Below are 26,513 nucleotides of genomic sequence, written 5' to 3' on the forward strand. Positions count from 1 at the left end.
CGTGCTAAATATGAAAGCAGCAGACTGACATGAACCACGTTTTTTAGCACATCTTTTCATTTAAAGATGCAATTGGCCACTTAAAATAAAATACAAAAATAAATAAATAAAAAAAGACTGCACTTTAGGTCTTTAAGCGCATGTCCCTTTCAGAGAAGAAGCACTCATCTCCCACATTTAAGACACCTAGATTAACATGGATTAGAGCCAAGACTCAGGCCACGGGCCAAGCGCTGAGATGTCAGCTCCCCTCTCTGGGGCTTTCCTTCAGTTTTGATCTTATAGTGTATAGTTCCAACTAAAAGCTTGTTGACCACTTACCTAAACAAAACCTTATGATCTCTGTCTACATGGTTGGTTTTCTTGTAACTCCTCACAGGTGTTGCCCTCCTCTTCTACCTTCAACCCATAAATAGAAGACTTTTTCTTCCTTTCTCATTACAGCCCACTAAATATCTCTTTAATCGGGGAACATTTAAACTCAAATGTGTTAAATTGTAGTTATTCCATGCTACAAAGGATAAAGATAACGCTTTTGTACTCAGACCAGTTGGCCGAGTAATAAATCCCATTACAATTCAAGCTGGATTCTCGGCTGATCCCTTCTAAACCTCTTAGAAAATCTTTATTATTTGTCTTAAAACCGAATGTTGGGAACTTCTGTTAACTCAGTCGGACTGACGTTTTAGAAGAATGAATGTGTTCCAGTTCCAAAGCTTTTGAGTAAAAAACAAGAGGTTCAAACTGAGGGCATTGGATGGATCCTCTTGTGCTGGAGTTCAAGGGCAGCTTTGCTAAACAACAGGACAGTCTAGATTGTCTAAACCTTTAATGACAGAGATTAGCAGCTAATTAGACAGGAAAGCATGACTGAGACCTACATACCACGAGGAGCTAGCTAATTTCCACAGCATCAAAGATGAGGCAGAAGGACCACAGCCAAAAAAAAGTGGCAAACTCAAAGGTGTCTTAAAATTTGTTTTACACTTGATTCTGTTAGGATAAAATAAATATATGTATATTTAAGTCAAAAACACAGTAAAAAGAAGAATTAACTTGAACTAACTTTGAATACTTCCATAGTGACAAGTCAATGAGTTGCCCTCACCTGGCAGATCTCCTTCACCTCCGTCTTGGAGATGTATCCGTTCTTGTCCACGTCAAACAGCGAGAAGGCCCACTCCAGTTTGCGAGTGGTCTTCCCGGTGGAGGTCATGTGCAGGGCGATGATGTACTCCTTGAAGTCCAGAGTCCCATCGTCGTTGGTGTCGAAGGAACGAAACACGTGGCGGGCGTAGCTTTTGGCATCCGCCTCAGGGAAGAAGCGGGTGTAGATCTCTTCAAACTCTTCTGGTGTGATGCGTCCTGTCGGACACTGCTTCTGAAAGTTTTCGTACCACTGGGAGATCTCAGTCTCTGTAAACTTGGTGCTAAGCTTCAGGTCCTCCAGGATCTCCTTTGATATGGCGCTGCTGGTGGTATTCCCCATGGCAGTGGCTCTCACTGGCTATGTTAAACTCTGGTGAGTATCTTCCACTTCTCTTATTCTTACCCAAATATTGATTTGGTCTGCCTAAAATGCTTATCTTTTCTCTGTTCAAGCTCCTGAAAGTTGCTGCAATGCAAATGTCAAACGTCACCTAAACCTTACCAACAACATTCAGCAAAACCTGAGTGTGGGAGACCTTACCTGTGAGCCGTGTGTGCAGAAGATGTTTGGAGGGCTGAGTGTTTGTCTCAGCTTTCGCACAGTGAGGGATAAGGAAGGCGGTGAGAAACATCTCTACAGGAGTTGACTGGGTTAATTCTGTTAAAGCAGGATTTAAGGTGGATGAGTGTTTGACCAAAAGGAACCAGGCATCTGCATATTCTCTCTTGGGTTTGGTCCTCTAGAACAATGCAGTGTTTCCATGTATACTTGTAACTGGTAGACATAGACTCCTGCCACATATTAAAATGCCTGATTTTAGATACAGATTATCTTCCCTGTATAGAACTCATGAAGGCAGAATCCTTACAATGGAAAAAGAAGTGGAATTCTGTCTTCTGTTAAAGAGAATTTTGTATCAAAAGTTGAAAACCTCACCACACAGAGGTGTATTAAAGCAACAGATGAGTCACTGGTTTTAAAAAGAACCTGGAAAACAAGATATATTATAACTATTTGGACAAATAGTTTGGATTCATGAGTAAAACTGGCAGATCTGAGGTTGATCCACCTGAAGGAACACGGAAGAGAGATTTCACTTCTATTTTCAAGCTATTTAACCAAATGTAACCATTTTTATTTACATATTTGCCCCAATTACTGACAAATATAAAGGACACACATGTACCTGTTTTCACTTCACTACAAGCTCGGCTTTTGGAGCAAAACAATCACTTTTATGAAACTAAGAAGTAGCCCCTTAATCCCAATGATAATTTATATCTTGTTCACTAACAGCATTAGGCTATTTCAGTGACCACTAACATCTTCAAGCTACCATCTGTCCAAGTTCATTAACCCTTTCAGGTCTGGGGACATTAACATGGAAAGACCCGAGGTCCTTAACTCCGTGGACTATCGTGCACGCTTAAACACGCACACACATCTAAACATTCATTTTCCTCTTCATGAATTAGATTACTCCGGTTTACAGGTAAGCCGGAGTAATTCATACTAATGTTTCTCACATGTCTCGGTGCTTCACGAGTCTAAATATATTCCTCCAGTCTCTAAGAATTTATAGAATATTCACTACTTTCCCATTTTTGCAATGTTTTATTCTTGAAATTGTGTCCAGTACTCTTCAGTTGCTCCACAGGCAACTCTGAGTAAATGAAAATTTTAATTTAATTAAACAAAACTGCATTCATAAGCCCCTTTCCCGCTAAACTTCTGCAATATAATAAATAAAAAAGCACAAAAAGGGGACGTTTCATTCAGTACAGTATTAGTGCATTGTTGTAAATACTGTAAGAACGCTTTTTACAGAAAATCTTACTGCGTAAATTTGCTCTTTGAGACAATCTATAGGATTATCCCCACTCCGGCCTGGACACTTAGCCAATTATCGTCATCTGCATCCTGTAGTGCAACAGCCCAAAGAATTACCTCCTCTCCATAGAAGAGATCCTAACATGTGACCTGGACCCTGGTCTGAACTAATTGCTTGGCTGGAATGAGCGAGGATTTGTGGCTACTTCTGAAATAATCTCCCTCCCGCAAAGATACGTGCACCATAAACAGCACGTCTGGGCTCACATGAACTTTGCTAAGCTCAAGGAAGAAACAAAATGGCAGGGCACACAAACGGTACTCGTGAAAGTTTGAGTTAAAAAAGTAGACCTGGATCTAAAACAAACAAACAAGAAAAAACATCTAATCTGCAATTAGGTCAATGACAACAGACCTAATGGCTGAGCTGGATTACACCCTAATGATGGTCTGGCTTTACCTGTGCAGCAGTGAAATGTCTGATTGTCAGTTTATGGGACGTTTGAATTGTTGGCAGCTTAGTTTGTTGTTTTTAATGTGTTTGTCATTTTCATACCTTAAGTATTGGATGTAAAAGCACTGAGGAAAGAATGTGCACCTCACCACACGCACTGGAATGCTGAAGTGGACAATGCTGTTAAGGAGGGAAAAAACTGTTCTTGACCCAAACAATGCCTGTGTGGCACCCAACTAAGGTTTTAAGACCGAAAGCAAGAGGAAAAGAGGAAGGGAGTTGTTTCCAGATAAATATCGGTTAATGGGTCATAATGACGTGTAATGACAGACGTGAGCTTCCTTCTAAACACAAGGAAAGACAGGAACAAACAAACTACGGCCACAATCTTGATGACCGAGTCCACCATGTAGTGAGACTTCGAGCAGGCAATAAATGTGAGGAAAGAACTTGGGAGTCTGCTCACATTTCAGCATCCACAGTCCAGAGAAAGGCGCAGACAGAACCTTCATTTACAAAGAAAGTGAAGAGACAAATAAACCGCATTGATGAATGCGAAGGGCTTCCTCCAGACCGCATCTCCTGACAGCTGAGCTCCTGATTCCCTGGTGAGTGGTACATTTTACTTTATCCAAAAGTATTGTTTTCACAGTGTTTTAATATTTTTCCCTCACACAAAGACATAACTTAAACACCTAATATCTGTCTCCTTTTGTACAAGTCTTCTCAGTGGCAGACTTATCAGTTTGAGGGTCCCAGGAGAACAATTTACATTAATTATTTAGTCAGGTTTTACTAAAGAAGGCAAAAATACTTAAATACAGTTTACAATGGATTGGCCAAAATTAAATGGAAGAAAAATTCTCAAAAACGTTTTCTTCCCCCTTCATCTTTGCCTGTTAATTCTCTTACAATAGAGTATTAGGGCCACCATGAAAGTAATTCAATTCATAAATATACGAGAATAAAGTCATAACATTATGAGAGAAAAGCCAGCAATTCACAAAAACAAATTCCTACATTTAGGATTTAATGAACTTTATTTTAATTTTTCGTGGAACATTTTTAGAAATAAAGTTCAAATTTAATGAAACAATTGTGATTTTTTTCCCTTATAATTTTATGATTGAAAAATTTTGTTCTCTTTCCCACAATCTTCACAATATTTTGACTGTTTTCTCATAATTCTGTGGTTCTATTTCCTGTTTTGTCTTCATCACTTTAGGAAATACTGCAACAAATTCCCTTTGCTTTTCTCACATTACAACACTTTAACTTACTTTTGTGTTTGTTGGTTTTGTTTTTGTCTTTTTGAAAAGTAGTTTTTAGCTTTCTACCTTGGGGTTGTTGGAATGTTCCGTTACTTAAGAAGGGCTGGGGGAGGACCAAACACTTTCACGTTATGTCGTTTTAGTGATTTGGGTTTTTTGTGACACACTTAGATAATAATAGGCGTGGAAATCATTTAGTTAGGCAATCGCCTACCTTAGCCTAATGACAAGTCCGCCTCTGATTCTTTTACAGATATTATGACTTTCTTTAATCTAGTAAAGTCATGTTAACAGTATAATGAAGCCCTTTCCTAAGTGCATTTTTATTTTTATTTTGTAGGAGTAAAAAATTGTCAAGAACTAAAAGCCAGCAATGACAACCACCATGGAGACCCTGAATCCTTCGGCGTTGGTGGACATCACCTCCACCGTCTCTTTCAAAAGTCACCCTGAGACAGTGAACCTGCCGAGTGGCGTTGTCTCTGTTGCGGGTATCACCGTGGTGACTGGAGGCGTGGAACTGTCCTGTGGATCCTGCATGCTGGCCTTTGGCTTTTGGGGAACCCTGATTGGACTCAGCTGTATAGCTGTGGGTCTGTGGGACCTCCTCAATCATTCCAAGGAGGGGACGTCACACCTGCTGAATTTGGGACTTGTGGTTCTGGCTCTCAGCTTTGCGGTGGTTGCAGGCGTGGTGGTGTTCTACCTTCTGAACAGACAGAAGAGAGAAACGAAACGAGTGGAGAGGGAGGATGGGAAGCAAGTTCTTGTTGAGAATGAGAGAGTCATTAAAAAAGTGACGGTATAAAGATAGAATTTAAGGAGAATTGAACAGAAAAAGTTCTACCTTTTAAACTTCTCCACCATCTTCCCTTAAAAGTTACACATAAAATCTATCTCTATCCACATTTCTGTCACAGACCCACTCCGATCATCTTTCTATCGATTATAAAAGCGTTTCCAGAGGGGTTTTAATTACGATTATGCCGTTTTTACACAAAATTTAAAAATATATCATTTTCTAGGAGACATTTTCTGAAGAGTGGCAATAGTTCATTAGAAATTTACTTTGGCGCAGTGTAACCCCGTCCCCACTTCCCGTCATCCATCTGTTTACATGGTCTAGCTGGAGCGAAGCACTGAGCTTGTGGCATGCCGTTGTAGTTTCTACATCCCTGCAGCAAGAATTTTTTCCATCTGCATTTTTACGTCTGCCATTGAATCACAGTTATTTGGATAAAGAAAAACTCAGAAATCCAATTTTAAACATAATTTTCTTTACATATTGGTCCAAAAAAAAAAACATTTTCATTGGAGTGGGTCTCTTTTTTTCTACCTTGAAACTCTAGTTAATTATAGTTACCCATATTTTATAAGAAAACTACTGTACTATTGTTAATGTGCTTTTTTTATAAAATTATTTAAGATTTTACACACGAACTGTGATTTCTCCATACTGAATAATATCGCATAAAACTTTTTGTTGTAATCTAAAGGCATTGTAACGGTTTTTTAATATTTGCTTTTAACATTATCTGGTTTTCAGGTAAATGCTGTACTACCTGAACCCTTATAGTTATATCTGTATAAGGACTTGTGCTTTAATTAAGCTGAGCACTACATGTCAGTAACACATTATTCTATGTATACATCGATTTAAATTGTGCAATAAATTAACGGTAAAATCTGAATTACTCTAAAAGGCCAAAATCAGAGTTTATTTCTTCTTTTTTCTCATTAAAGCTTTGTGTGGGAGGCTGCAGCCTGGAAGACCCATTATATTGGAGATGAATGGTTTGATGTGCTACAAAATGACAAGAATAAATGTTTAGAACAGTGAGTACTTTGGTCAGGGGTAGCGTAGGAGCAGGAAGCCATGACTCAAAGACATACAGCAAACACAGGTGTTTAAGTACGCGGGAACTTGAGCCCTCCCGTGGTTACATACACTGTCCTTTTTTTCACCTTTTGAACTAAAGGTGATGAGGAACCATGAAAAATCCTGAACAAACCGGAAGGAACTGAGGTTGTTATGTACTTAGTTAAAAAAGGAAACAAATGAGGGGCATGTCCAGGTTATAACAATTGTCACAAAGACTAGTATAAATTCTGTAAAAGATTAATGCTTTGTAAGAAAAATTACAGTAGACTGAAAACAATGTTAGTCCCACAGTGAAAAGGGAAGTTTAGCAGAATTTCATTTAGATTAAAATAACTGTTCCAGTGAGTATGGAGATGGACTGTTATGTAAAGAGAGAAAGGGATCTGCAATACTTTTATGGATGTTCAAATCATGTATTGAATACAGGACATTGTTCAGAAACCTAACTTTGTTTTCTGTGTAAAAAGAAGGAAATCCACCGTTCCAGACTTAAAATGTTCAGGTATTTTTATGGAGGCTGAAAAGTCTGGACATTTGGAGAAACTTCTGCTGCTTTCAAGAAAATATCTCAATTCCTGTCTCAATAAATCAGTTGTTGACAGGGATAGATGGATGAATGAATGGAAAAAAGCTTTATTTATATAACCCTTTACAACGCCACAAGGGTACCAAATTCAATAAAGTAAAGTAAATTCCAAAATATTGTTTACAATTAATCAGATTGAATGAAAAATAAAAATAAAAAACAACAAAATCATACAAACAGCTATAAAATACATAAAATACAGATAAGCATTTCATAAAAATTAGTAAAAAGATAAAAATAAATAAAATAAGATGGTACCAATCTACAGCCATTCAAAAAATGTAAGTTTTTAATTGATGTTTACAACTGTACAGGTCTGATATCATGCTGATGCTTCTGGAGGAATATTATTCCATAACTGGGAGGTGGCAACAGAAAAATCAGTGTTTTCATCTGGGATCAACAATTTCAGATTTGTAAGGCAACAAATTATTTCTACTTTTTGGTGCAGATTTATGGTAATTGGAAAATCAATCAACCAATAAATGCCACCAACATGGTCAAAATTATAGATTTTTAAATGTCTGACTTTTATTTTACTGATTTTTAATTATTTCGATTTTGTTTAATTAATAGATTTTTTATTTATTTTTGTAATTTTGTATCTTTGAATTTCTTTAAGTGTGAATTGAGCTTTTTAAAATAAACTTACTTTGCTTACATTTACTTTAAAGATTTGGATAAGCAACTCTTCTTTACTAGATGATAACAAGTTTATAATCCTATATAAATTTAAGCAGATCATTTAGCATCATAAACAATCATGCAAAGCAGAAATGGAAAGCAAAGTGTGCTGCTGTTTCCACCTGCTGGAGGAAAATGTAACTTCCCGCTGTGTCATTTCTCACCTTAAACCACCCGCACCCATGCTTAAACATTGCACTGTGAGAAGGGTGTGTTTTATTCATTTCTTAACCTCATCCATGTTGCAAACAACTTAAGTTGATGCTCCGCAGCGATCAAACTACGCACACATTTAGCTTTAAGACACTTTTCGCTTGTGAAATACCCGGCTCTCTAGTTCTCAGGAACGTGCGGTATTCTCACAGGTAAATTGGACTTTGAAGGGCTTTGCACGGATCACCTGACAGCCTCCAGTAACCTCCTCGATCACGTGTCTTCGTTCAAGTTTCAGGAACCTTTTTTTTCTCCCTGTGAAAAGAAACAGCCTTTGTCCCTCCCACTAAATTTTCCTATTGGCTACAGGCAAGGAACTCCGCACTCTGATTGGACGATCCGTAGACATGTCTTCGTACGTCAAAAATGATCAACAACTCCTTCTTCCAACTCGTATTTTACATAGAAATTGCTACCTGAGAAAAGACAACTCACTTTCTGATTAGACTTGGTGATAAAATGTGAGTCATGACGATTTAATCGTGTAGGTGAGTCTTTTACCGGGCGTGTGTTTAGAACAGCGACGAGTCTTAGTTTCTTTTTTTTCTTGGCCAAGTCACAACTTTGTAAACTTGATGCCAACGGCCGCGGAAGGTGTCCGCTGTCAGCCACTTTACTTATTTATGCAGCTCGAAAATTAATGTTTGACTTTTTGTTGTTGTTATGCGGTTCATTTTATGACTTATTCTGCTTGTTAAGGAAGCTAGTCATGCTAACCGTTGGCGTGTGAATTCACAGACTTTTAAGGTTTTCTTGTAATTATAGAATTTCTCGTTTTGCTTATTTTTAAGTCGTCATTCTCATTGTTGGCTTTTAATTTTTTTCTTTTTTAATATTTAGTTAACAAATGTACTGTAACGTTTACAGATAAGAAGCAAAGGGTTGTATCATAAGAGAAACTCAAGCTTTCAGATGTAAAAACTTCGTAACCTATAAACTACTTTACGTTAGAACTAATATAAAATTATGTATTTATTTCGTGTTTTGGGGTAGTAAAGACCCCAATTATAAAATGCTTGAGATATTTGTTTAGGGAGTGGATTAGCACTCTCACATGTGTATTTATTCGCTGTGTACAAAATGTGTTTGTTTTCTTAAGTGTCGTAAAATTGCCAACTGTTTTCAAAATTGTCGCAAATTTTCAAACATTTCATTTGTAGTTTTAAAATATTGAAAGATTGATGATTAAAAGTGGATTGTTCTAAGTCTTATGTCGAACTTATGTCATTTTAGCTGCAGAAAGCAAGTTTTGTTTAGGTTTTTAGATATAAAAAGTATTCAATTATTTTATTAGTACAAAAAATAATATGTATAAATTGGGGCTGCATGGTGTATAGCGGTTAGCGCTTCTGCCTCACAGGTTCAAATTCCATCTGGGTCATTTCTGTGTGGAGTTTGCATGTTCCCCTTGTGCATGCGTGGGTTTTCTCTGGGCACTCCGGCTTCCTCCCACAGTCCAAAAACATATTTCATAAGCTGGATGTAAATGTGAGGGGTTGTCTGCAAGCTGTCAGGGGGTGAACCCCACCTTCACTCTTTGATAGCTGGGTAGGCTCCTTTGTCCCCATACTTTTATAGAAAATGAATGGATAGAAGGAAGAAAATATCAATAACATGCTTCATTTGGTGTCTTTTCAGGATGGATTCTAAAAGTCTCCCTAACTTCTAAACTGCACTGAAAAAAGCTGGTGGCCCGCACTCAAAGTCAATGTTCGTCCTCCTCAAAAAGAACATCAGGCTGTTTAGGATGGGGGGTTCTGGTGTTGGCAGGAGCTTAACAAATCTTGCTAAGTATAGTATAAGTGTCTCACAGTGAGTTGGTCTTAAACTTGAACCAGCTTGTACAAACAAATACAGAAAGTCTCAACAATCATCTGATGGAGAACAGTGAGAAAATCCTGTCTGGGTCCGGGTTTGGATCGGGGTCCGGGGAGGTGGATCTGGACCCCGACATTGTGAGTGAGGAGGCCGGAAAACTTTACTCAGAACTACAAGTAAGACATTCTTATTTCCTCTGCAAAATCGTTTTTTATTGATTTGAATAAAACTAACAGATAACTCTCCCACCAAAGACAGTTATCGAGACTCATGGTGAGGGAGTGGTGGAGCCCCTGGTACCCATATTTGTTTGGGTCCTGGAGGGTCTGGCTACATCCAAAGCCCAGCTGAGGGAAAAGGAGGAGGAGGCAGAGAGGGAGAAAGCGGAGCGAGAGGAGTTGTTTGAGCGATACCATGCAGAAAAAATATTGAGGAAAGAAAGCCAAGAGGTGAGAAATTGGTTGAAAATGGTGTGATTTTTTAAATATAGAACCAACGAAGACTGCTTTTTTATTTTTCTCCAGAGATATTTGGAGCTCGATGACCAAATTGAGCAGGAGAGGCGAGCCATGAGGGGCCGGGAAAAAGAGCGGGAACGACGAGAAAGAGATCTAGAGAAGAAAGCAAGACAACAAGCTGACCAGTGTGAGCATAACTAGAATCATTAAACATATTTGTACTCCATAGCTGATTCTGTGCTCTCTGTTCTGCAGTGGTCGCCTTGGAGGAGCAGAAGGCACATCTAAGTAAAGAGCTGAGTACTTTAAGAAATACTCACAACAAGGTCAGATATTTCCTTTTAGTCTAAACAATTCCATGGAAGTTTACTTACATCGCCAAGGACATGAATCCAATAGCAGTGGATATGAGCAAATAAGAATTTTAGTATTTTGTAAATTGATTTATACAGAATATGTTGATTTTAACATATAAGTTAATAGTTTACTGAAAAATGATCACTAAGCTGATTAACAATTTATCTTTTTTATGTAATAATTATATGAACACTGACAAGTATTTGTGTTTTTAACTGTAGTTAAATTGATGTTTCTTTGGTATTTTTAAGTGGGGTTGTGTGGAAAACAGTTATTATAGTCTTACCTGCAGTTGTGAGTGTTTGGAAGATTTGGTGTGAGTATGTCAACCTAAAAACTGTTCAGGAGTGGAAGACTGTGCCTTTTCTAACAGCTTTAATCTAAAAATGTCTTTAGAATTTGACATAATGTTCTATTGTAGATATTTACTCCACTTTTTTTCTTTAGCTACAGAGATTTTTAGCAAGTTTGAGGGTCAGTCTAACAACAACACTTTCAGGAAACATTAGGTGTGACTTGTTTTACATGGATCACAAAGGTCTTGTGATTTCTGTTCTGTATGGGTTTTACCTAACTCACCCACCATACTTCCTTCTTGATTCTCTAGATGTGAGAGTGCTGTGACCACATCAGGTACAACCAAACAAAGTACTTTTAGCAACAGTTTTTTGGGGACTGTGGATAGTAAACAGCTGTGATCAAGTTTCACTTTACTCTGTAATTTCTAAAATCCAAATGTGAAGTTGAAAATTGAAAAAAGAAATGCTTGGCTTCATTTCAGGATTCTTTCCTCTGACAACACTCCTTTCACAAGATGTTGACAAAAATATTAATGAAAATCATATTTGAAGGCACCTTTCTGCCCCTCAAGGACAGATAAAAACACTCCACTTTAAGAGGGTTTATTTAGATCACTAGAGCTCTAGGAAAGAGGATTTCAGATGAAAGTAAGTCCGCATTTGTCTTTGAGCTGCCTCCAATCAGCCTCAAACACCAACAATTCCTGATGCTGAGCACAATTTATTAAAAGGTAAATCGTTTTACCAAAAACTGCTTCAGAAACTAAAATAAATATAAAAGTAGTTCAGCTTCTTACTTAATGAAGGTGACCAAAACAAATTTAAAACCTATTTTTGTATTAAGTATTAGAGATGCAGAAAGATACATCGCAGTCTGGCTATGAATAAAGTTGTAAAAATGAACATTTTTAAAATATTTATGTCCACAATTCATGTGAGTAAACTTCCATCTCTAAATATGACTCTGTGATAGACCAATGACTAACTACTACTTAGTGTCTTAAAAAAATCTATTTTTATTCTTCAGTTGAATCAAGCATACCGGGAACTTATGGAAAAGAGGAAGGACTCTGAAAGGGATTCCCCTTTAAGGTTGCCTTTTTAAGTTTCTTTTTGACATTTTTTGCCTCCTGTCTTTGTAGAACAAATACATTATGTTGTATTTGTTGAAGTAAAAAAGGTCCGAGGACCAGTTTACCATTGAAGCTTTCTGCTACTGTTCTTTAGCCTTACCATCTGTGCTTTGGTTCAGGAATCATGTGCGTCAGAAGAATGCTGACTTTTCATCCCACCAAGTGTCAGAATGCATTGTTAATGAAAAGGTGAAATTATTATCACACAACATCAAATAACTGTTTTTTTATTAATTTAGGCAAATAATATAATCACACATTTGCTGCTTTTATTTTTTAGATCATCCGAAGAGCCCATTCAAACTCGGGTCCTCCACATCTGGAAGATCTGGTCGCTGCAGAAGAAAAAGTGACTGACGTTGCATCAAAGAATTCCCTTGATCAGTTAGTCTCAGACATTATAAGCTCCACCCCTGAACTGACACAGTTACACGACTTTATTAAATCCAGGTAATAACTTCAAAACAAAATGCTTTATATTGTTTGAACTAAAAAGTCATAAAAATATCACTTTATTTTACTGGTTTGATTGAATCTGTCTGCAGCACCCCAGTTCGACCTGATGATGAAGAGCCTCTACAAAATGATTTGGAGAGCAGTTTGAAGGTCGAGATAAGGGAAGAGAAGGAGCCTGAAGCAGAAGAAGGGCCTGGAGAAAAGAAGCAGGAGAATGACCAAGAGGAGGAGGAGGAGGAGGCTGGTGAAGATGACAGCATGGAGTGGGATCTCCGTAACACGGACTCTGTGTTCTCTGAATTGTCAGAGCTGAGTCAGGATTATGTGCAGAGTGTAGACCGTGGAGCTAGTGTTCGAGGTACATGCAGATTCAGACCCAAATTTATTCTAAATCAAAAAGTTGGCTGGTAAAAATGATAGAACACGAAAAACTGTTTAGACACTGTTAGCTTGAAGTTTTAACTAAATTAGGTGAAGTTTTCTGAAGTTTTACGTTTTATTTTTGCCATCCAGCGTGCACTGAAGCAAAGGTCATGTGCATGTTTATGTCACTGAAACTTTCACACTTTTTTCTGCTTAGGTGATTCAGACCAGTCGGAGGGGATTTTAGCTCTGTATGAGGACCTGAAAGTCATCCAGTGAGTCTTGCATTCAGTGATTGGACAATTCAAACATTTATAGTGCTTTTGTGTTATTTGTTTAAACATTTTTTTTAATTTCAGTTAAAAAATAGGGATTCCCGTAGATATGGTTAACCTGATGCAGCAACTGCATGCAATCTATAATTTAGTGTTTTTCCCTCAGTGATCAGGCTGAAACGGCCCGAAAGGCCCTGTTGTCTCGGGTCGTGGAGCTGACTGATGACCGCTCGGCTCTCATGATGGAGGTGGCCACTCTTCAGGAAACCCTTTCACGGTTGGAGGGGCGGATGAAGGAGAAGGAGGAGGAGCTTAAGAGGTGTTCATGATTTATTTGGATTTTCCACTCGTTTATATAAAAAAAGCCTTGACGTACTGGTCAATTATTCTTTCTTTTTTCACTTTGTGTCTTCTTTATAGACTGCGGAGAGAACTGGAAGAATACCAATCTGAAGATCCTGACGTAAGCTCTCGGATTGTTTATAGTTAAAAAACTCCTAAAAATTCTTTGATTGTGTGTGTAAATCAAAAAAGACGAATATTTGTTTCCGTCAGGCTTCTCTGCCCAGCTCCATGCGCCACTTCTCTCGTTCAGAAATGGCCCGTGTGGTCATGGAGAAGAACCAGTATAAGCAGCGTCTGTTCGAGTTGCAGGAAGCTGTCAGACAAAGTCAGACCCTAAGGTAACTTTGCTTTAAAATCGGTGAGCTTTCAACCCCTTTATTTTGACCATATATTTAAAATAAAAAAACACAGTAAAAATGTTGATTTCTACTTTTTTTGTCTCTTTAAGTTGTTTTATTGTTTTTATAGAGCTACAAAAGAGAGGTTTACAGAGGACAAAAGGTCAAGTGTTTGGAGAAAGTAAGTTTATTAATTATTTTAACTTATTTGATTGAAGGTCTGCCGTAATTTAAAATGCTCACCCACATGACGGCTTTGTTTGATTAAAAAAAAAAAAAAAAAAAAAAAAACTTAATAATTGACTCTGGGATTTAAAACGGCTGTAAAACTAATTCATCTTGAATTTTAGAACCTATAAAGATGTGATAAGGCATGTAAGCAAAATGCAAGAATTTCAGCTCCACTTCTGAAGAAGTACTAAGCAAGAGGTTTACTCAACATAAAATAAATATTTTTTTTGGCCTTTGGTAAAGACCGCCTACAGTGAAAAAATCAAGTTAGGAGCAGGCATGTAACAGCATGAGTCCAGACAGTTTGGGCTTCATCTGGAGCCAACCTCAGAGACCAACAGAGCTCACGCATACCCACAGAACATTCACTTATATGTACTTTAAACTAGTGCAGCCCTTCTGCATGACTGCTAAGAGACAATAGTGGCAGCACAGGGTAAAGGAAGGACTTATTTTTATTACAGTCAGTGTGTGAAAATGTTATATAAAATTATGTTTTGTTTTTAATTTACGGTTTCCTTTTGTTGTTTGTCTGCTTTTTCTTTTACTATTAAAGATTCAACCGGTTGTTTGGCCTGTCAAAGGAACCGTTAGGATCACCTACTACTTCTAAGTTGGTCCAGCCAGCGTCTCCATCTGTCAAACACTCTGTCATGGTATCTCCTCAAAAAACATCAGTCAGTCGAACTCAGGCTGAGTAAGCGCTTTTTTTCTCCTTAACTTCCTAGACTTGAGCACACAGCCTTTCTCCGTTTGTTCCAATGTTTTGCTCTTTTTTATGTGAAGAAATCAAGAAATGTAACAATGTCAAACAGAACAACCTAAAACATGAAGTTTTTTTAAATCTCAAGAAAATAAAAAGCTGTAATTTTTTGTAATCTAATGTTTCGTAAGAGTTACACTGTGGAAAAGTCAATAAAAACACATTTTTATCTATATTTTATCGATATTTCTCTCAGTTGGTAATGTTAGCATAATGAAAGTGAAGAAATAATCAAATTATATCCTCATAAATACACGACAGATTTAACAGTAAAAAAGTCATATTGTTGAACAATCTCTCATATAAAAACAAATAAATAATACTTAATGACGTTCTTTTTCGCAGCGGTTGTGAAATTCTAGCTTTGTGGATATGATTGTTTTGTTCTTGTTACATTCTAAGGTGTGCAGTTGTTCATTGTTGTTGCAGCAGCATTTTTTCTAGATCTGCTTCTCCTGCTGTTGTTTCACCACGTGTCAGGAGGAGGGAACTCTACCGAGAAATCCGCTCGTACATTTGGGGGAATCTGGGAAAGCGGCAAATTCATGGCTGGAGTACACCTCTGGCACACACACAGGCAGGCAGCCCATCATCACAAATATTACACATTTTAGAAGAGATCAATTAAATATATTATTGTTTTTTAATTTTTTTTTATAAGTGACTCTGTACGTTCCTGTTATAGGAGTCTGATGAACCTGTGCCAGAACCCAAAGATGTGCCGGTTCTAGTTCAGCTCAGACTGCTGGATCAAAGGGACTCCACTGCCAAGGTACACTTTGTTCTTTTCTCAGTGCACCAACCAGCTGAGGAGGATGAGGGAGCATCTTTCTCCTTTTAGTTACTCTATAAAAATGTGACATAAACATTAAGATCGCTCAAAGTAAATGATTTAAGCACAACATTGCATCATCTGCTGCTAAGACTTAGATGCATTGTCATTTATGTATTTAAAAAAATAAATATTAACCTTTATTTGTGAATGATTTCTGTTTTTGCAGTTGAATTGTGCCGTTGCAGTCCCACCAGAGATCTCAGGAGGGACCACAGTAAGTGTGTCGTCCTCCTGCTTTAATTCAACTCCATTCATGTTCTAATTGTGGCCATCCAGTCATGGCTAACACCGCCAGTCATTTCACTGTCTCCAAACTCCACATTCGCCCCTCTCTGCCAGTGTTCTGTGTGGGTAGTTTCTGGCCCCGCCTCCTGCAGTGATATTACAGTGATTGATCCAGCTCGGTCCAACACAGTACTGGATCAGTTCAGCCTCCCCCCCACTGCCCCCGTCCTCTGCATCTGTGCTGTGCCTCCCATAGGTCAGTGGGCTGCAGCGGCAGCCTAAAGGCTACTTGTCAAATGTATTTTCTATGCAGCTGTTTGACGTAGCTCCAGGGAATGTACTTCTCACTTGGTTTGACTCGGTTTCTCTGGTTTTATGCTAGGTAACTCTGCGGGCTCTGTCTGGATTGGAACTCAGGAAGGAAGGTAAACACATCTGACTATAAAAGCCATCAATATTTAAAGACCCGCTCCAGTGAAAATGTTTTTGGAGTTTTTAACATGTTCTTGTGGCGTTTTGTCTTATGTTGGAGGAAATATTTAAAATAATTTAAGATTAAAACTGCTGTTCTGGGTATTTCTTTACTCAAATCAAAAGATAGATCAAGAGTAAATGAAAATCCGTGGTTTGAAAAATTCTGGTTTGTGACACAGAAAATGTCCCTGCTCCACTCCAATTCCAAATCCTCCACTTAAAAACAAATAAACCCATTAATGTCTGAGCTGGCATCTGGTTCAAAACAGCTGGATGGCTCCAGTACTGCACACCGTTTTTTTTTTTTTTGTTTGTTTTTTTGCTACACTAATGTTAGCTTGGGGTTTTGAGGGTCTGTAAGCTAGCAGGAGAGAGTGTAAACAAAGGGATGCTGGGATATCGATGTAGGGTTACCTCTTTGCCAACAGTCCCGCCCACAACCCAGAAGCTAATTTCTAATGAGCTTACCTTAATAAAAAAGGCTTTTTGATTTTGGCAAAAAACTGCGTATTCATAATTAAAAAAAAGCATTTATCACAATTTTACAATAGATTAAAATATAGTTGGAGTGTCAAAGTTCTTGTCCCACCTCCTCTCATTTCTTCCATTCCTATCTTACGCAGTATTCTGATACACGCCGCCGCCGCTGACCGGAGGAGCTGTCTGCAGTCAGTCTGTCTTTCAGAGGGTGTTCATTCACTCACGTAAGTTCATTCTAAACTATGTTTGGTGCTCTAGCATAGACTTTGTCATGTAAACCTGTTATTTCCTCGATTCAATCTCGCAGGTATTTCAGCAGTCAGGTCATAGCTGGTTTAGCTGACGGGACTTTGGCGTTTTTCTCTCACACTCCAGGTAAGGCACCTGTTTCCTCAGTTAGCAACAGATAAAAATTGCTTAATTTTGCACAGCTGAAGGTTTACTGGCTTGAGTGATTAAATAAAGTGCATTTGTTGATGTAGAGGGCTGGAATCTGTTGTCACACTCTGTGGTGCCTCTCGGAGTCAATCCCCTGCAGCCCATTCGCTGCTGCCTTGCCAAAGCTGGCCGTCTGTGGGTGGGATACTGGAACAAGGTTCATGTGGTCGACACTGACACCAAGAAGGTGGAGGTGAGGAGCGGAAGAGAAGCCTGTTAAGAGTTTCCGTGAGCCTTCTGCATTTTGAGCTAACCTTCCCTTGTCTCGGTTCACAGCAAGTATTCTCCGTGTCGGAGCGCAGTGAACAGCAGGTACGCTTCCTGTGTGCGGCGGGAAGTGGAGTTTGGATATCCTGTCGACTTGATCCAATCCTCAGGCTGTTCGATTGGTCCAGTGGGCGACCGCTACAAGAAGTCGATTTTTCTGCTTTGGTTACAAAAGCATTAGGTACTGTTATTTATTACATTTGAAATCAGATTAACCGTGACAAATGGAGGCTTGTTGTTCTAGTTAAACTCTCTTCTGCTTTTTGTTTGCAGGCCAGTCTTTCCTGACACTCTCACCTCTCCAGATCTCTTCTCTCACTGTCATCTCTGGTCGTCTGTGGGTGGGCACGGGAGGCGGCGCCATTTTCTCTGTTCCCTTGTCGATAAGTAGGTTGTTTCAGTCTCTAATTCTTTTATTGACTGGAACTTGCTCTATTCTGTGTTAATTTTGATTTCTGTCTGCAGCATCAGAGGCTGTCTCCATCCCGTACTGCTCCACTGCCTCAGCCCTGCTGTCATACCACGGCCACAGACAGTCTGTTAGATTCATCATTTCTGCACCTGGTAAGAATAGGATATAAAAGTCTACTTTTTTATAACAATTAATCCAGATTCTTTTTCTTGTAGTAGCATAAATATTTCCTTGTCATTATCTTTTCTGTTAGCTCAAATTTATTTTTTACCATCAGAAAATGACTGAACCTCCTTTAGAGATTAATTCTTTAATGTGACATGATTATTTGAAGCCAGACGTATTTTTAAAAGCAGATGAGTGTTCTGTTTTTGATCACAGCCACAGATTGTGTATCTTGTATTTTTATGTCTTGGCTTGTAGCATCAAAGAGTAAGCTGTGTCTGCACCTTTGATCAATTAAAACCTCCAGATTTCCAGAGGTCTGCATGTTTGACAGTCTGTTCTTTTTTTAATGAGGTTGATTTTATTTGTGTTTGCAGATCTCACAGACATTTCAGATAATTTGCGGTCTCAAGTTAAATTGTTTTGTGTAGTCACCATGGCTTCATGTACTGTCTTTCTTTAAAAGGTTGTTTGATTACATCACCCGGCAGCAGCCAAATGACTTGCTCTCAGCTCATTCTCAGTGGAGGAGAAGGCTACATCAATTTCCGAATTGGCAAGTTTGGGATAAAAAGTGTTGGGAATGTTGGGATCTGTTTAACTACACGAACAGTCCTTGCTTTAATGGAGGACTGACTCTGGTTTCTTTGTTTTTCAGGAGACGATGGAAGTGAGGAGCAGACCGAGACGTCCCAGAACAAACCTCCACGCTCTGAGCGCAGTCACATGATCATCTGGCAGAATCCCACTCCTCCTGTGCCCAGTCCAGCACTCTAACAGCTATCATCTCCAAGTTCTGAACTCGTGGAGTAACTCAAAGGAAAAATGTCACCAGACAGGGAACTTGAGCTGTCATGGAATTTAAGGCATTTCAGTGTGACAGCAGTACAAGCATTTATGTAAAGAAAATGTTTGCAGTTTATACTTGTTTACCTCATTTGTTTTTTACCGTCTGTGTTTTGACTGGACTTTTTTCTGGTGGATGATGGACAGTAAGGTCAATCTGAGACTTCAGTGTTTTGACATTTGTCAGTAATTGGCCACCGGGGGCATATTGCACTATTGAGGTATCAAATTTAACTCATTACTATCTAGTAGATATTGTAGAAGAGTTCAAAAAGACATCTTGAATCTTTTGTTGAAATAGCTGGACTAAATGCTTCTGTGGGCATTCTTACCTATAAACTGGAACGACTCTAGATCCTTTAACATAAATGCAGTCAGGCACTTTATTGTCTCCCAATTTAAGCTGGTGAGAACTTATGTGTGTTCTGTGGAATCTCTACAATAGCTCTTTTAATATTAAGTACCTATATCTTTAACATTTGTGGAAAAATTACATCCAACATATCACTTCTCAAACTAAACAAAGGCATTTTTTGTTTATCTGTTGTCTTCTGTCTTCATGAAATGTTTGAGGGAATTATTGTTTCATGTTAAATTTGAAGTCTTATATTGATGTCTATGAATTTAAGGGGCAGACCCTGGACAGTATTTGGTGCAAAATGATGTTCAAATCAGATGTGTTTGTCTGTCTTTATTCTTATCGAAAAGTACGGGTTTTGAATAAATCTTCGACAAATGTGAGTGTTTGCATTAAAGTGATTTGTTAACTATGTAATCAATATAATACATTCGTCCATCTGTCCCCATCATTTCCTATATTCCTGCTTATTCCTCTGGGTCACCTGGAGGCACATTGCTACTGTCCATCACAGTTAAATGCAAAATATTTAACCATAAATATGAAAATGTTTTGTATTTCAGAGACGAGGGACAAAGAAAAACAAATGATTGCTTGAATAATCATTTGAATATTTAATGTTTAACTTAAGAGAGGCATACAAATCGCACCAGTGTCCTTTGTCTTTCTTCAGTTGGTGAAAAAAAAAGGCAGAAAAAAGCTGTAACCTGGCCAACATTCTTTTGGGCCGGGTAACCTGTTTTCTCCTTAAGTTTTTCTCCTTCATGTCAGCTGTTACAGCATCTTCCAGAGGTCCACTTCCTATGAAGGGCTGCTGCGTGTTCTGGGCAGCCGCATCCTCCGGCTCACGGACCGGGCTAAACTGTCCACGGCGCTGCTCATTCCCCAACCAAGCTCCTTTTTGGAGGTCAGGCCCTCAATGTTGCCGCTGTACCAAATGACCCAGCCCGCCATGGAGAAGAGTATCAACAAAGCTCCGGAGTATACCAGCAGGTCCCCAAAGTCTTGGCCTTTGATCTCAAGTTGCACAAAGACGCCCACTAGCAGGGATGAGATACCCAACAGGTCCATGAGTATAGCAAACACCAGGGCCAGCTTGCATTGGGACAAGCCGTCATATTTGGCTGCCATGGTTGTACTGAAAGAGAAGGGAGGCGGTTAGTGAAGCAAGTGTGATTCACCAACCCCTGAAAAAAGGGATTTCTCAATTTACATATTGAGCAACCCCTTTTTTGCATCAGTAACTTTACAGATACAACAAAACATTGTATGCAAACAAAATAGCAAATTTGTCGAGAGACAGTTTCCCTTAAATAATTTAAGTTTAATAAAATTGCAGCTTTTGATTTAAAAAACTGTCACATTATTTATTTGAATGAAAAAATTGCACATAAAGCTAATAAAAGCAAAACAGGTAAAGATATGACACAACAAATAAAAAAAATGCCCACTTAATACAAGGAACGGATTATAAAAATACTCCTAAAGAGACAAGTAAATACAAAAGCAATCTTGCAAACCAATAAAAGAAAGAAAACAACTTGTGCATTTATTTTGTTTAAAAAATGCAATAAACGTAATAGAAATGCCTGCAAAACACACTTACCTTTTAAAGTTTGTTGTTGTGATACCTTTTTTAACCCAAGATACTATTTGAATAAACTTTATTGTTTTCAAAAGGAGGAGCTTAATACAATCTATAGCAGCTCATGTGATCATTTATGCTATAGTTGCCTGTAATTCAAACATTATGTATAAAGATTCAAATGGGTAATCAGCAGAAAGGGATCAAATTAAAAGAATTCCAGATTTGGTCCAACCTTTTTTTAAGTATTATGGTTTTTATTGGAGCGATTATGGCGACACGCCCATCACACCCTTTAAAACGCTCCTATATAAAACAATAGAGGAGTTCACCTTCAAGCGTAGATTAACGATTGCAATTTTTTTAATAAAAACTCACCTTCTGGTAAAAATCCGTATTTAAGGCGTTTGAAACGGATCCTGAGAAGAAATCGTCCGTTTTCAACCTTTCCGGGTTGGTTCCAAAGGAGGACAATGACACCTGACCCTGTCACACCTGTCTGACCGGTCTGTGTCCCAGCTGCTTTTTTTCCAGGAAACTTTATTTAAAACTAAACATGAAAAAGAACATTATAATAATGCCGATTTAACAAAAAACGTCAAAAAATATTAAAACCTTTACCAGTTCGGTAAAGTTAGAAAGATATTCGCTGTCATATTTGAACGTTTTTCTGAAGAGCTATTGAGCCCGCAAGTGCGAATCTGTGAATATCTTTCTAGCTTTACCGGACAAAATATTTCACAATTTTTTATTTATTTTTTTTTTATTTTTTTTTTACATATTTATATGCCCTGAAAATTGAGAATAAAACGACACTTAAAGCTTCCGCTATTAGTTAAGCAGCTGATATATATTTTATTTATCACAAACCGCTTTTTGGAAAGCAGGAAATTACGTCATATATTGTTGAAAAAATATATAACTGCAGTAATTGTTATTGTTAGCTTGTTCGCTCACCGACTAGCTCGTGAAATGGAGCTATGACTGAGTAATAACGCCGTATTACATGTGCACGGTTAAGTTATTACAAACGTACAGTGGTATGTACCATTTTCCATTGCAAAATATATTAATATTTTAATAATAATGACAGAAGGAAACAACCGATTTTTTTTTCAATATGAAGACTGTTGTGGTTTTTGTGTATTATTGTGGTTGTGCTAAGATGACATAATGCTAACGGCGAGCTAATATGTCATCCTAGTCAATATCATGTAACCCATGATGACGACTATTTGTAAACAATTTTAATAGCTCGTGTTTATATAAAAAACGGTTACCTATTAAAAATACAATATCCGTTCATTCTAAAGACATTTTTTTCTTATTTAATTTAGAATATAATAATGTCAATTATTACCATAGCCTCAAAAATGCATCTATGCCACGTGCTTTTAGCTTCTTGACGTGCATTTTACATTAATTGCAGGTTTGGTGAGCTAAATGGAGGACGGAAGGAGTGATGCAGCCCCCACATCCAAGAGTCAGGCAGGCTCAGTACACCTGCAGAGTACATTTTTGATTGCTCCCTTTAAATAGCAGTTTTCTGTTTTTAAAACTGCACACAGCAATGTAATCATTTGCTAATTTTATTTTCTCAGCTCCAAAAAATGAAGACACTTATGAAATTGCTATTCCATATGAGGAAAACAACTTTGATCAGCCGGGATTTTTCAACCAGAGTGATCAGAATTTTGATGGTAAATGATCCCTTTGGTAAATTACTCTCAACTGCGGAATTCTCTTTTTATATTTGAGCTCCTTGTTGTCTTTTTCTGCTTAGAGTCACCGTCAAATCCTGGCCCATCTCCTGCCAACAACTCATACATGATGATAACTAACTTGCGAACCCAACTCCAGATCTCCTTGGAGAAAAACTCTTGGCTGCAAAAAAGAATTGAAGATTTGGAGGAGGAGAGGGACTTCCTGCGATGCCAGCTGGACCGCTTCATCTTTTCTACAAAGAGCCTGGGACAGGAGCAGAGTCGGAGTCAGTATAGTAATGGTGAGGAGGAAGGGATGACTGATGAACAGTGTCTTGACAAGTAACTTAGATGGAAATGTAATGTTACTATTTTATGTTCTCTCTCAACAGGTTATGAATCTAGACGGTTCAACTGGAGGATAAGAAGAGAGGAAGATCGTCCCAATGGTAAAAAAAAATAATAACACAATATAGATTTATGAAAAAAGCTTTAATGCTCGGATTATAGATTACTATATTTGTACATGTGTTTGAACAGTTTTTTTGTTCTTTCTTTATAGAACAAAAATCAGACTCATCACATTTTCCTCAACGTCAATTTATCCCGCGAAGGTCAAGTCCTGCTGCTATGTTGTCTTCCAAAAGCCACGTTTCTAGTCCGTTAAGCACTCAACTGGCCTCCATGAATGTGTTATTCAACTCTGCACAATCACAGTCCCTTCTTCAAGGCCATAGCCACAGTGCTTCCAGTACCACAGCCAGTTCTACAGCCAGTGGCAGCAGTGGCAGCGCTGCACGATCGTCTGCGAACGACATAAGCGGACACAATGGTCCAGGTAATAACGATTACATTTATTTACTTTGCCTGTTTAGATGTGTTACTGTGAGTTTCTCCTGTCAGATTCCCTCTCGTTTATTGGAGAGTCAGACGAGTACTTGGAGCAGGACGGCTATATGGAGGAAGAGGAACTCATATCAGGAGAAGATGTTTTGTCAGACACAATAAACCCCAACCACCACCAGATAAAGAGACGGCGGGTTTTCCGAGCTCCAAGAGAACGCCAAAGGGGTAAAAAAAAAAACGCAAAGATTCTGCAATAAACCTCAAAGATTTACAGAGTTTTAACTCTAAACTGTTGCTAGCTAAAATATTTATTTTTCCTCTTCAGTGAAAGATGCTGCTGGAGTTCTATTTCGCTACAAGAAGATTCTTCTTACGTACCAGCGTCTCAAGAATATGTCCAAAGCCTTCCAAATCCACGGAGTTGACCGCAACACAGTGGCTTCTACCACCCCGATAGCTGAGCTGCTTCTAGTTGCTCCGGAGAAAGTGGCTGAAGTTGGAGAGTTTGACCCATCCAAAGAGAAGCTGTTGGACTATGCCAGGCGCTGCTACATCGCTCTGGATGAGGAGACACTGTGCAGAGTGCAAGCCTTAAAAAAGAACAACCTTCTTCTGCCCATTTCCTACAGATTCAGACACTGAGAAAAGAATGGCAGATGAACAGATGAGCTCAGTGAGAAACTGGACATTGTGCTGCTGTGCACATGTAACTATTAACTGCTGCTGTGATGCTGTTCTTCCCAAGGAAACCCTGAAAATATGACCTAAAAGTTTGATACAGTCCATGTGATTAATCATCACTCAAGTGAAAAAATTCCCGTTGTTACAAAGAATCAATGAATTGAAGGTATTACTTTCTACGTCTGTTTCAGTCTTAACTTTAATGACATCCTCTTAACGACCCAGTCCAAGGAAGATGGTGTTTTTAACATGTTTTTGTGGCATTTTTCTGATGATTGAGGAAATATATTGGGAAGCTTAAAATTGCATTTCTTAGTATTTATTTAAATCAGGAACAGACAATAAAATGCAGTTTAAAAAGATATGATACATATGATAAAATACAATGGAGAAAATACAAGAATACAATAAAGTACAATGAAAGCTACCTGCTCTACTCCATTCTGATTCATCCACTTGTATCATCCATGATCATCAACACAGACGTAAATTTCTAAAAATATTGTGCAGAAACTATGTCCTAGACAACTACTTTTTTTTTTACATTTTGGCTAAAAACTGCATAATCATAATTAAAATACCACTGGGAACGCTTTTCAAAGATCTCAAAATATGATCGGAGTGGTACTTTACAACTGCTGGATCTTCTAAAGATTACATTATCTTGTTGATCCTTCAGCTCATGGCAGCATGAACACTTTTCTGTTTCACTCACTTCTATCACATCATGATGTGTAGTTTCTTACCATGACATACAATCAGCGTCTGTCAATCTTAGCATTTTATCTTGTAATTAACACTTTACGATTTCATTAAGTTCATATTTTTCAGTGCGGCCTTCATATTCAATCATGTTTGTTTGTCTGTGTTTTTCTATAAGCTCCTTTTACACTGTCATCAACTCATTGTTGTATGAACAAGCCTATGGTAATATGGATCAGATAATTTCTGACAGAGTCATACAAATGGCCAAACAATAGCTGTTTTTTTCATTTTTTTTTATTAAAATCAAATTTAAACACTTCCAGTTTTTGAGTAATATGATCAACCAGCTACTTTTCTCTTATAAAGTTCGACATTGATACTTCGTGCCACTAAAGTTTAGTGCAATTCATGTACTTTAAAAAGTTGAATTGCAATAGTGAATGCTTAAACTACTAGTAACCTTTTAATGCATTGTGGTAAAAGTATATTTGTAAAATGTGACTCTCAGCATTGACACAACTGTTTCAGGTATATTTAAGGATTGTATGACTTTTCGCTTGTTGTGAACATTTGTTGTCATTACACAAACAACTTCACACATAGAACAACAGCAAAACAGATAGTAGGACATATTTAGTCATGCTAATGCTTCACAACACGCATGCTTTGGTGGTTTGCAGCCTATTCAGTTCTTGCCTTAATTTGTGATTTGAAAAGGAACCACATTGTATCATGAAGTTTGAATGAAATATACATAAGAAGTACCAAGACATCTGGAAATAAAACAAACGTGGCTGTTCTTTGTCTTTTGGCTGCTCCATTTACGGATCACCACAGTTAATCATCCTTCCAACCCTGTCCTCTGCATCTCCCTCACTCACATCAACCACCTGAATGTCCTCTTTCACTACATCCCCAAATCTCCCTTGTGGCCTTCCTCTGACCCCCTTTCTTTAACTTCAGCATTTTTTTAACAAAATAATCTCTGAACGTTTCCAAACCATCTCACTCTCTTACTGTCTCTAAACCAACAACATGCCTGCTGTCAACACTCTCGTCTACACATTTCCTTTCCTTTTACTGATACATTCTTGCTGATAATAAAATAGACTACAGTGACTTTGCGTCACCCTTGTTTGATGTGAGTTTTAAGCAAGAAATCCACTTATTGTGGATATCAGACAATTCTTAGAGTATCAAAATAAAGCCAGAAATTGTCTCATAACTACTAAACTCTCCTGAAATGTGTGTTTGTGATTGGATGGTTAAATTTCATAGAATTATTATATGCAATAAAAGTAATTGCCCTGTCCTTGCATATGCTTACCTAGATAGGGGTCCACGCTGCACACGACAGTCCTTTGTGCATATTTTTCTGTCGCTCTGCAGCTCCCATATTAGACCGTGATACCAAAGGTTAGCATGCTGACTACCATACAATGGAAAAAAAAAAAACAGAAAAGGTTTAGTTCTTTGTGTTTCCCTTATCAATAGGATTTAGGTCTCACAGTCTGCCAGACCATCCCAGTGTAAAATTGGCTAAGATAAACATACATCTGTCACTATAAATATATAAACTTAAATAAA

The 26,513-nt window shown here is 38.1% G+C and overlaps 3 protein-coding genes and 1 long non-coding RNA gene across 9 annotated transcripts in view; 2 read left to right on the forward strand and 2 right to left on the reverse strand.

Annotated features, from left to right (window-relative positions):
• The window catches only part of rcvrn2 (recoverin 2), a 4,275-nt gene extending 2,130 nt beyond the window's left edge, over positions 1-2,145 (reverse strand). The window contains exons 1-2 of the mRNA XM_024267041.2: positions 1,691-2,145; positions 1,109-1,615 (exon numbers count right to left, since the gene is read on the reverse strand). Coding sequence (XP_024122809.1) covers positions 1,109-1,489 — 381 coding nt within the window. The 5' untranslated portion in view covers positions 1,490-1,615; positions 1,691-2,145. The remainder of the gene's footprint in view (positions 1-1,108; positions 1,616-1,690) is intronic.
• Positions 2,146-8,394: 6,249 nt separating this feature from the next.
• si:dkey-17m8.1 (C-Jun-amino-terminal kinase-interacting protein 4) lies at positions 8,395-19,789 on the forward strand. 6 transcript variants are annotated; one of them, XM_024267411.1, is made up of 28 exons: positions 8,395-8,531; positions 9,709-10,064; positions 10,143-10,337; positions 10,413-10,533; positions 10,602-10,672; positions 12,030-12,094; positions 12,255-12,324; positions 12,416-12,585; positions 12,681-12,949; positions 13,172-13,229; positions 13,396-13,548; positions 13,650-13,692; positions 13,785-13,912; positions 14,043-14,093; positions 14,700-14,840; positions 15,336-15,483; positions 15,592-15,678; positions 15,908-15,955; positions 16,081-16,222; positions 16,349-16,391; positions 17,064-17,144; positions 17,228-17,295; positions 17,403-17,551; positions 17,635-17,806; positions 17,899-18,012; positions 18,091-18,189; positions 18,669-18,758; positions 18,861-19,789. In XM_024267411.1, the coding sequence occupies exons 2-28, from the start codon at positions 9,948-9,950 to the stop codon at positions 18,977-18,979; spliced, it is 3,012 nt and encodes a 1,003-aa protein (XP_024123179.1). In that variant the 5' UTR covers positions 8,395-8,531; positions 9,709-9,947; the 3' UTR covers positions 18,980-19,789. The 6 variants fall into 6 exon arrangements, with proteins under 6 accessions (XP_024123179.1, XP_024123180.1, XP_024123178.1 ...); XM_024267412.2 differs by having other exon boundaries at positions 8,420-8,554; XM_024267410.2 differs by having other exon boundaries at positions 8,423-8,558.
• Positions 19,790-19,996: 207 nt separating this feature from the next.
• On the reverse strand, positions 19,997-21,527 carry LOC112143447. The gene is made up of 2 exons (XR_002918746.2): positions 21,370-21,527; positions 19,997-20,544 (listed from the first exon to the last, which is right to left on the reverse strand). It is a non-coding gene; the product is annotated as an uncharacterized LOC112143447 (long non-coding RNA).
• Positions 21,528-21,796: 269 nt separating this feature from the next.
• On the forward strand, positions 21,797-25,725 carry ccdc106a (coiled-coil domain containing 106a). Its single transcript, XM_024266958.2, has 8 exons — positions 21,797-22,031; positions 22,421-22,501; positions 22,593-22,691; positions 22,775-22,996; positions 23,087-23,143; positions 23,257-23,532; positions 23,598-23,765; positions 23,866-25,725. Exons 2-8 carry the CDS (start codon positions 22,435-22,437, stop codon positions 24,180-24,182), a joined length of 1,206 nt encoding a protein of 401 aa, XP_024122726.1. The 5' UTR covers positions 21,797-22,031; positions 22,421-22,434; the 3' UTR covers positions 24,183-25,725.
• The last annotated feature ends 788 nt before the right edge of the window (positions 25,726-26,513 follow it).

This window comes from Oryzias melastigma, linkage group LG16 (genome assembly GCF_002922805.2).
Source record: "Oryzias melastigma strain HK-1 linkage group LG16, ASM292280v2, whole genome shotgun sequence".
NCBI lineage: Eukaryota > Metazoa > Chordata > Actinopteri > Beloniformes > Adrianichthyidae > Oryzias > Oryzias melastigma.